We start from the raw sequence: 9,839 nt of genomic DNA, 5'->3' as shown, positions 1-9,839 counted from the left end.
TGACGTGTACAGGTGTTCATAAACGCCGGGATAATGCTCGGGTACGTATCGAACCTGGCCTTCTCGAAGTTTCCGTTGAAGCTGGGATGGAGACTCATGCTCGGGATCGGAGCCGTACCTTCAGTGGTGCTCGCCATCGGTGTTCTAGCTATGCCGGAATCTCCACGGTGGCTCGTTATGCAAGGCCGTCTCGGCGAAGCCAAACGCGTTCTCGACAAAACCTCTGATTCCCTCGCCGAATCAGCTCTCCGTCTCGAAGACATTAAACACGCCGCCGGTATTCCCGCCGATTGCCACGACGACGTCGTTCAGGTTCGCGTTTTCGACCTAATTTCTCAATTCGCGATTTCTCCGGCGAGACTTTGACCTAATTTCGCCTGTAAAATTTTCAGGTGTCGAGGAAGAACAGTCATGGAGAAGGAGTATGGAGAGAGCTATTAATCCGTCCGATTCCAGCCGTGCGTCGTGTTATGATCGCCGCAATCGGAATCCATTTCTTCCAGCAAGCTTCAGGAATCGACGCGGTGGTTCTCTTCTCACCTCGGATCTTCGAAAAAGCCGGACTCAAGACCGATCACCAACAGCTTCTAGCAACCGTAGCAGTAGGAGTGGTGAAGACGTTGTTCATACTAGTCGCCACTTTCTTACTCGACCGAATCGGAAGACGACCGTTGCTTCTAACCAGCGTCGGAGGAATGGTAATCTCTCTAATAGCGTTAGGAACTTCTCTAACCATTATAGACCACACGAAGAAGAAAGTGACGTGGGCTGTGGTGTTAGCTATAGCTACGGTGATGACTTATGTAGCTACGTTTTCGATAGGAGCTGGACCTATCACTTGGGTTTACAGCTCTGAGATATTCCCCTTGAGGTTGAGATCACAGGGTTCGAGTATGGGTGTGGTTGTGAACAGAGTGACGAGTGGTGTGATCTCGATGACGTTTCTTCCCATGTCGAAAAAGATGACTACAGGAGGAGCGTTTTACTTGTTTGGTGGGATTGCGACGGTGGCTTGGCTTTTCTTCTACACTTTCTTGCCTGAGACGCAAGGGAGGATGCTTGAGGATATGGAGGAGCTTTTCAATGGTTTTAGGTGGAGAGATTCCAAGAATAAGCCTAAAGGGAACCCAGAGAAGACGATTGCGAATCCGGAGGTTGAGATTGTATCGAACAAGCAGTATAGAGAATGAGTGAGGTGGTTTATTAATGTATCTAAAAAAAATGGTAATTGGGTTTTTATGATAAGGAATGATAATATTGGGAAACCAACAAATGTGGTATTAACAAAAACATGTTTATTTTGTGCATGTGAGAGTTGCAATAACAAAACAAATTGCTAAAAGAACTTGATTAACTTAACATGCTTTAACTAAAAATGAAAATCATAGTTCCTTCTAGTGATTAGTCCTTAGCTTTCACACCTGTTGATTCTGATGTATGCATTCGAAACCAAACAAAAGAAACACAAGCTGATAAGTTTTAGAGTTTTTTTTCTTTACTGTTCCATTTAAATGATGTATTCAAATTTGAAGTAAAAATGTAAATTTATTTGACTTTTGTGACCACTAGTATTTTGCAATGTGAATTCTTATTGGTAGAATTGATTGTTCATACTTAATGAATGGAGTTTCTATGCAAACAAGATACAATGGGATTGAACTTTGAGATAATTTTTAAATCTTGGATCATTCAACTAAAACATCACTTAAAATAAAAAGCCCACAAATAACTTACTAAAACAATTCTCGTTTTTTTTCAAGGGTTCCTTCTTTTGTTTTTTTGTTTTTGTTCGCTCACTCATCCCTCATCCACACGAAAGAAAAATTTACAGCATGTAATAATTTAGAGATAAACTTTTGAAAAGAGATAATGAAAGGAGAAGCCTCGTTTCCTTCTGGTGGTGATTGATAGTCCTTACTTAGCATTCACACCCTGTAGAAGACCTCTGCTGATTGCTCGTCCCAACATCGATTGTGTCTGGCAAGTATCTATTGAAAAGGTAAAAGACAAGAAAATCTTAAGACCAAACCCCGCAATATAAAAGATGTATGAGGTATAAAAGTATTGTTTAGAAACTTACAACTCTTCTTCTTCTCCACTCTTCAACGCGTTCTTGGCAATGCATTGGAAAGCTTCCTCCACGTTAGTGCCTTCCTTGGCAGAGGTCTCAAAGTAAGGAATGTTCCCCTTTGAAGCACACCAAGCTTTAGCCTTTTTCTCTGAAACCTGCCATCAAACGAGAGTTTGTATTTGGACGTTACATCACCTCAGAAAAGATTCATGAACAATGGAAAATCACGCAAGCAAGCACATACCACTCTGCTGTTTCCACCATCTACGTCAACCTTATTACCGATAAGAACAAATGGAAAATTCTCTGGATCTGATGGACTCGCCTGCAAGACATATTATTACACTCGTGTTACAGATTTGCTTATCGTGAAGAATCTGTGTACAGGGGTGAAGACAAGCATGAATTATGGTTTACCTGGATCAGAAATTCTTCCCTCCAGTTGTTCAGATTGTCAAATGACTTCATGGAGTTGACATCATATACAAGAACACAGCAATCAGCACCACGGTAAAAGGCTACACCAAGGCTCTGAAACCTTTCCTGTCCAGCTGTATCCCAGATCTGTAATAGAACCATTGACAAAGAAAAGACAGGAACAACAAGTAAGTTTTGTTTTGCAGCTCAATTAAGTAAGGCAGTACACACCAAATTTAACCACAAACAAGGTTAGCCTGAAAGATTCTGGCAGAAACTTATTAGTTAATACATTCTGCTCAGAGTCAGCAACTATCTCTCTTGAATACAACTAGAAGCGCCATTGAGCTTAGCACATGCATCTTACATTAAAAGAAAACTGAGTAATAAAGCACTAGTAAGAACCTGTAAAGTGAAAAGGCGATCTTCAAACTGTACTTCCTTGGTCAAAAAGTCAGCTCCGATGGTAGCCTTGTACTGGTTGCTGAACTTTTTATTAACATACTGATTCATCAAAGAGGTTTTTCCTACCCTGCAATAACCAAACGTTAGACAAGTCCAAAATTAGTTATACTCAAATAACAATAGATGATCAAGAAGAATACACACCAATTTCATGTACTCGTTAAAGAAACAATTTTTTTGATAACCACGAAAAAAAGAGAGTCCAAACGAGTGCATATTAAAACCAACATGAAATTGATTATTAAATGACAGATTCAGTACCAGCAAATCAGATGCAGAGAAAAGAACATGCAAAAAAGAAACCAAAACCTCAGATCATAAGTAAGTTTAGCAACTTCATGTTGTCGGAGAACCAACAAGTATAGACTAAAACCGTGTGGTATAGTGAAACTCAAGTTATTTGGGTTTTGAGACTATTGTCATCTCAATTTTTAACCAAAGAAGAAAATATCAGATTTTTTGGATAATGAAAAAAAAAAAAGCTAACCTAACATCAGATCAAATTCAATTCAATTATGGGTTCTTAAATTAATTAATAAGAGAAAAGAAAACAAAATTGCAGCAGTAACCTAAGGGATTGATCAACAAAATTAAGCAAATCACACAGTTCAAAGGAAACGAATTAGACAAAAATCCGACTTAAATCTCAAAACCCCAAAATAAGAAACACCGAATCACTCATCAGAAAACTCAAGTAATCACATGTAGGACAAATATACAAATTAACATAAAAAAGAAAGAGAGAAAACAAACCCGCTATCACCGAGGATGATGACTTTGAGGAGGGTACGTCTACGTGACGGCATCGTATCGGATCTTCTCTTAGAGAAGAAAAAAGAGAGGTTGAACAAAGCTGAGAGAGATCTCTGGTAAATTTTTGTGGAAGAAAGGGTGTTTTCTCTGTTCTTCTAAGCTGTTCCTGATCTGTCTTCTGATTGATTTCTCTTGGGGCGACTAGTAGTATTTTGTCTTCTTATTAAAAAGGGCTGAGAGAATTATTATTATGTTTAATAATTATATCAAAAAAATATATTTATTCACATATTTTAATTAACGAACAAGCAGCTCTCGTAGCTCAGTTGGTTAGAGCACCCGTTTAGTAAGCGGGAGGTCTTGAGTTCAACTCTCAACGAGAGCAATTTGCTTTGTTTAATTTTTTTGGGTTTGCTCTTTTCATAAGTTTTGTAATAAATCATTCCTTTTTACAACTGTGTTTTTTTTTTCTTTTTACAAATTTAGTTCTAGCCTAGGTACATAAATTGCATGGCTGTATTAATACCCCAAATATAGACCCTACAAAAAGAAGACATTACCAATGTAGCAACAACAACAAAGATTTGAAAAGCAATCTTTAAAAATAGATTTTGAAACACACAAAGAGGTTTTGTGTTTCTTCTCTTTGTTTTTTTGTTCATCTCTCTCTCTCTCCCTCCCTCTCTTTCTTGTAAAAAACCAAAAGAGGAGAGAGCTTCACGATTAAAAAAAAAGAACATATACAAAAAGAAGACACCAAAAGAGAGATTATGGCGGAGGGGCAATCCCCGGAGAATTCACCGCCGTCCCCTACACCTCCATCTCCGTCATCATCCGACAATCAACAACAATCCTCTCCTCCGCCTCCTGATGATTCCTCCTCCCCCCCAGCTCCTCCTACCCCTGCGGATTCCTCTTCCTCTCCTCCACCGCCTTCTTCAGGCGGCTCACAATCTCCACCTTCTCCTCAAGGAAACAATAACAACGATGGCAACAATGGTAACAACAACAACAACAACAATGGTAATGGCAACAATGGTAATAACAACAATGGTAATAACAACAACGGCAATAACAACGGCGGGAATAACAACAATGGCAATAACAACAATGGAAATAACAACAACAACAACGGCGGAGGAAACAACAATCGTTCACCTCCGCCTCCTTCAAGAAGCTCCGACCGTAACTCTCCTTCCCCACCTAAAGCGCTGGCTCCACCTAAATCAAGCGGTGGTGGCTCCAAGTCCTCACGAAACAATGAACCGAACACGGCTGCTATCGTTGGGATTGTGGCTGGTGCTGGACTCTTGTTTCTTGTTATGATATTGTTCTGCGTCTGTTGTTGTCGCAAGAAGAAAAAGAAGCATCAAATGCCTTATTATTCAGGTAACGGTTTAGCCACCGGCATAGGCACAAATAGAACCCATCAAACCTAACCCTATATATCCTACCCCAGTTTCTAATTTAGAACCATTTCTTGTTCATCAAGCTAATTAATATTCTAATTCGTGAAAATGGACTTAAGAACCTCTAAATCACCTTCCACAATATTTTTGAGATATCATGTCCTAGGTAAAGTTTTTGAATATGGTTTTCTTGTTACTCAAGCAACAAGGTAAAACTCAAGTCTCTGTTTTATTTCAGGTGATCAATACCAACAGCAGCAATACAATAACCAGAGCGACCACGTAATGAATCTGTCTCATCAGTATCCTGGATCAAACGGGAATAGTAACTGGATGAATTCACCGCCTCCACCACCACCTGGAAGCTGGCAACCGTCCCCGCCACCACCACCACCGCTCGTCTCAGGGGGTATGAACAACGGAAACAGCAGTGACATGAGCTCAAACTACTCAGGTCCACATGGTCCGTCTCTACCACCACCTCACCCTTCAGTGGCTTTAGGTTTCAACAAGAGCACATTCACTTACGACGAGCTAGCTGCTGCAACTCAAGGCTTCTCTCAAGCAAGATTGTTAGGTCAAGGCGGGTTCGGGTATGTTCACAAGGGAATACTTCCCAATGGGAAAGAGATTGCGGTGAAGAGTCTGAAAGCGGGAAGTGGACAAGGAGAGCGCGAGTTTCAGGCTGAGGTTGATATCATTAGTCGAGTTCATCATCGGTTTCTTGTGTCTCTTGTTGGGTATTGTATTGCAGGAGGACAGAGGATGTTGGTTTATGAGTTCTTACCTAATGACACACTTGAGTTCCATCTCCATGGTAAAAGTGGCAATGTTCTTGATTGGCCTACAAGGCTCAGGATTGCTTTGGGATCAGCTAAAGGTCTTGCTTACTTACATGAAGACTGTGAGTCATAACAAAAATCTAAACTCTTCCATCTTATTGGGAAACTCGAGTGGTTTAATCAGTGATGTGATCAAACTTTGCTTTATTGACTTTGTTGACTTAGGTCATCCCAAAATCATTCATAGAGACATTAAAGCTTCAAACATTCTTCTTGACGAGTCCTTTGAAGCCAAGGTAAGCTAATGATTTTGACTCCTAATGCTTTCAGTTTCTTTGGCATTTCTTTATTTCATTAAAACTGAACTGCCTCAACTCTGCAGGTTGCAGACTTTGGGTTAGCGAAGCTATCTCAAGACAATGTTACACATGTCTCCACTCGTATCATGGGAACTTTCGGGTAATAACAAGAATAACTGTTCATGCAAATTCCAGTAGCCCTTGCTTCTATATTAGAAACGTTCTTGGTTTATAATCTCATTCAAGAATCTCAAATTGTGAATCATGTGACAGGTACTTGGCTCCAGAGTATGCGTCAAGCGGTAAACTGACAGACAGGTCAGACGTTTTCTCCTTCGGAGTGATGCTTCTTGAGCTTATTACCGGACGCCGACCTGTTGATCTCACTGGTGAAATGGAAGACAGTTTGGTCGATTGGGTTCGTAACCATATCATCATATTAATGGTTCCCTCTGTTAGTATCTTGTGTGCTTAATGCAAACTTGGTTACTTTTTTGTTACACAGGCAAGACCCTTATGCATAAACGCAGCTCAAGACGGAGATTACAGCGAACTAGTTGATCCACGGCTCGAGAACCAATACGAGCCTCATGAGATGGCACAAATGGTGGCTTGTGCCGCTGCAGCCATCAGGCACTCAGCTAGACGCAGGCCTAAGATGAGCCAGGCAAGTTTTACTTTAGAACATGACTACTCTTTGAAACATATAACATTACATAAACAAGAAAATGATCATGATGGTCCAATGTTTAAACAGATTGTGCGGGCTCTTGAGGGAGATGCAACGCTAGACGATCTAAACGAAGCAGGGAAGCAAGGGCAGAGCTCATATCTCGGGAGGGGATCAAGCTCGGACTATGACTCGAGCACTTACAGTGCAGATATGAAGAAGTTCAGGAAAGTGGCCTTGGATAGCCATGAGTACGGTGCAAGCAGCGAGTACGGGAACACGAGCGAGTACGGGCTTGACAGCGAGGAGAATCGTAGAGGAGGGCCTAACAACAACAAAACAACTCCTCACCGAGAGTTTTGATTTAGCTGTGTTTTGTTTCCCTTAATGACATTTTTTTAAAACTCTTTTTTATCTTTCTTTCTTTTTCTTGTCACCGTTGGATTTGTGTTCGTCTGTGAAAAAACCAAAAAATCAAAACTTTTGGTTGTGATTAATTGATTGATTTATTAATGCTAATTGTCTCCTACTAATGTTACAATTGTGATTTCCATTTCTTGTATCTAAGTAACTTGGGAATTGCATAAATGACAAGAATTGAACAACTCCATATTGAATCCAAATTACAAAGTTTCCATCTTTTTAGTGATCCCTTTCGATTTCAATATCATTGCAACTCCAGATGGAATCAAAATCTCAAAGATTCTAACTTTATAAATCTATTTCAATCTCCTTTATGACCCTTCTAAAGCTGAAGTGAAGACTAATGGATGATAAGAGACACAAGGGGTTTTGTGGAATTTTACGAAAATGCCATTCTAGAGAAATCTCAGAAACAGAGGATAACAACAGAGAAGGAGATCATGAAAGTGTAAAGAAGGATCAAGAAACCAAAATAGAGAGCCCAATTTCTCTTAAACTTGCCAAAGTAGCTATCTGGTGGTTCTTGATAAGGTACTTCCAGATCCCAAGCAGCAGCCGAGGCCTCGTCACCATCGCCGCCGCTTAGGAAATCACCAGCGGCGATTCTTGACTTGATGAAACGGAGCTTATGAGTGGCGAGACCGAGAGTGAGCTTGTGGCAGCGACGCTGGTACTTGAAGCCGTTGATGCAACGGAGGGTTTGAGCGACGGAGACGTAGAAGAAGAGGTGGGAGAAGGAGAGGAGGCAGATGGGTGCCCAACAATGACGGCAGCGGAGACGACCTGAGGGTTGGGAGAGAGAGAAGAAGACTATGGCGAGGAAGATGAAAAAGAGCTGAAAGAGCTTGTGGAGCTTCTTCTTCTGGTGGTCAATGGCTCGTTTCTTCTCGAGGGTTTTCTCGAAGTGGAGCTGGATTATGGAGTTGAGGGCTTGTAGTGCTGTTTCTTTTGGGATGAATGGTTGGTTATGGTGGTCGATTTCGTCTTCGTAGTCCGCCATTGAAATGGGGACTGAGAAGAGAAAAAAAGTGTTCTTTTTTTTTTTTTGTTTCTTTTGGTTAAGAGAGAAATGGTTTGGTGATTGTGTCAAGGAGAGAGAACATGTGGGTGTGGTTCGTATCTCCAGACATAAGTATTATCCATCTCAACGGTCATTCATATTTTGGATGTTTTGTCCTTATTCAATAAATATTTTCATTTATTGACACAGTAAAATAATGCGGTTCGTGGTTGAAACAGCTTATGTCTCTACATAGCCACCAATCTAGTTAGTGCCGATGCATAAACCTCGACAATGAGCATTACATTCAGTGATCAAAATCTCAATTACCTACAGTAGAAAGCCTCCTGACATCCTCTATCCTCTAGGACACGAAAGAGGCGAATGCAAAGGAAACTTATCAGTTAGCGGTATACCATTTTGATGAGATTGCCAAATTAGTCCCAAAACTTTGCTCTCTAGAAAGACTAATCCCACTTTTTCACACATTTAAAGAGATCACATTTCTTTTTATTTTATATGATTATTTATATTTAAAGACATTCTCATATATAGGATGACCAATGAGGATGGTTAATGGTTGAGTTCCTCAATTTATGGATATAGTATGTGTCAAGTTCACAAAAAGCATTGAGTTGCATGTCTAGTCATGTTTATGGTGTTCAGCTTCCATAAAAGATTACAATAACTTGATAATGATCATCATCATCATACTACAAATTCTTATTTTTTTCCTTTAAAATTTAAAGGTTTCTTTTCAATATTTGCAAAAATATATATATTTTTAAGAAATCTATTTCACATGTTTAATTAGAACAGTGACATTAATGTTAAATACATTTGATAGGGTTAAAAAAGCCATAACATATCACAATTTTAATCAAAAGAACAACTAGAGGAATACAATTTTATTTATCGAGTAAGAAGAAAGAAAGAGTATCTTGTTAGTATCACAAGAAACGAAATATATGTTTACGTACGTTCATTTTATTGGATTATATATAGAACGTAGATGAAGTCATTAGAATGTAAGGGTACTAAATAACAATCTCAATACTAATGCATGCCACTAGCCACACATAGTTCTATACAGTATTTGCCCAACGAAAGATCAGTTGCCGCAAATCCACATGTAAGGGGCACTAATAACAATCTCAAATCTCAATACAAGGTCAAAATACTCAAGTCAGTAAACTCCTGATTGATTGATGAGAAAGGATCATGCACCTCAATGTAAATTCCTATAGACTGATCATGCTATATGACATTACTCGACAAAAAGCCTTATCATACTCTCTGGAAAGACCACCTCACAAAAGACTTGGCTGACCGTCAACTCACGGTCTCTAAGCTAATGATGTTATTGAAAAAGATAGATAACCAGGACTAAAGAAATATAAATCAAGATCTAGAGCAAATTCTCTAGGAACAAAATCTAGGGTGTAAGAAGATATGAAACATCAATAAGTTTTCAGAAAAAAACTGATCAAAATTTCTTAAAACACACAACAAGTCAGCCAATTTCTTGATCAAGAACTGCAAGAAAAAAA

The 9,839-nt window shown here is 39.6% G+C and overlaps 4 protein-coding genes and 1 non-coding gene across 5 annotated transcripts in view; 3 read left to right on the top strand and 2 right to left on the bottom strand.

The window, feature by feature from the left end:
- The window catches only part of LOC104746262 (polyol transporter 5-like), a 4,826-nt gene extending 3,484 nt beyond the window's left edge, over window positions 1-1,342 (top strand). Inside the window, exon 4 of the mRNA XM_010467696.2 lies at window positions 393-1,342. Coding sequence (XP_010465998.1) covers window positions 393-1,190 — 798 coding nt within the window. The 3' untranslated portion in view covers window positions 1,191-1,342. The remainder of the gene's footprint in view (window positions 1-392) is intronic.
- Window positions 1,689-3,914, bottom strand: LOC104746261 (ras-related protein RABG3f-like). The gene is made up of 6 exons (XM_010467695.2): window positions 3,707-3,914; window positions 2,894-3,020; window positions 2,489-2,635; window positions 2,316-2,396; window positions 2,081-2,226; window positions 1,689-1,988 (listed from the first exon to the last, which is right to left on the bottom strand). Exons 1-6 carry the CDS (start codon window positions 3,757-3,759, stop codon window positions 1,919-1,921), a joined length of 624 nt encoding a protein of 207 aa, XP_010465997.1. The 5' UTR covers window positions 3,760-3,914; the 3' UTR covers window positions 1,689-1,918.
- On the top strand, window positions 4,018-4,091 carry TRNAT-AGU. Its single transcript has one exon. It is a non-coding gene; the product is annotated as a tRNA-Thr (tRNA).
- Window positions 4,361-7,379, top strand: LOC104746260 (putative proline-rich receptor-like protein kinase PERK6). The gene is made up of 7 exons (XM_010467693.1): window positions 4,361-5,095; window positions 5,354-6,019; window positions 6,123-6,193; window positions 6,280-6,356; window positions 6,470-6,614; window positions 6,702-6,863; window positions 6,954-7,379. Exons 1-7 carry the CDS (start codon window positions 4,477-4,479, stop codon window positions 7,227-7,229), a joined length of 2,016 nt encoding a protein of 671 aa, XP_010465995.1. The 5' UTR covers window positions 4,361-4,476; the 3' UTR covers window positions 7,230-7,379.
- Window positions 7,552-8,422, bottom strand: LOC104746259. The gene has a single exon (XM_010467692.2). It carries the CDS (start codon window positions 8,287-8,289, stop codon window positions 7,696-7,698), a length of 594 nt encoding a protein of 197 aa, XP_010465994.1. The 5' UTR covers window positions 8,290-8,422; the 3' UTR covers window positions 7,552-7,695.

This window comes from Camelina sativa, chromosome 15, assembly GCF_000633955.1.
Source record: "Camelina sativa cultivar DH55 chromosome 15, Cs, whole genome shotgun sequence".
In the NCBI taxonomy this organism is placed as follows: domain Eukaryota; kingdom Viridiplantae; phylum Streptophyta; class Magnoliopsida; order Brassicales; family Brassicaceae; genus Camelina; species Camelina sativa.
Note: the sequence above shows the minus strand (reverse complement) of the source record. Positions and strands in the feature narration are given on the sequence as shown.

Coding starts and splice junctions, on each gene's coding strand:
- LOC104746261 (XM_010467695.2), bottom strand. CDS start 3,759: ATGCCGTCACGTAGACGTACCCTCCTCAAAGTCATCATCCTCGGTGAT. Junction 3,021..3,706: donor ATCATCCTCGGTGATAGCGG/GTTTGTTTTCTC, acceptor TGGTTATTGCAG/GGTAGGAAAAACCTCTTTGA. Junction 2,227..2,315: donor ATGGTGGAAACAGCAGAGTG/GTATGTGCTTGC, acceptor GTTTGATGGCAG/GTTTCAGAGAAAAAGGCTAA.
- LOC104746260 (XM_010467693.1), top strand. CDS start 4,477: ATGGCGGAGGGGCAATCCCCGGAGAATTCACCGCCGTCCCCTACACCT. Junction 5,096..5,353: donor TCAAATGCCTTATTATTCAG/GTAACGGTTTAG, acceptor GTTTTATTTCAG/GTGATCAATACCAACAGCAG. Junction 6,615..6,701: donor AAGACAGTTTGGTCGATTGG/GTTCGTAACCAT, acceptor TTTGTTACACAG/GCAAGACCCTTATGCATAAA.
- LOC104746259 (XM_010467692.2), bottom strand. CDS start 8,289: ATGGCGGACTACGAAGACGAAATCGACCACCATAACCAACCATTCATC.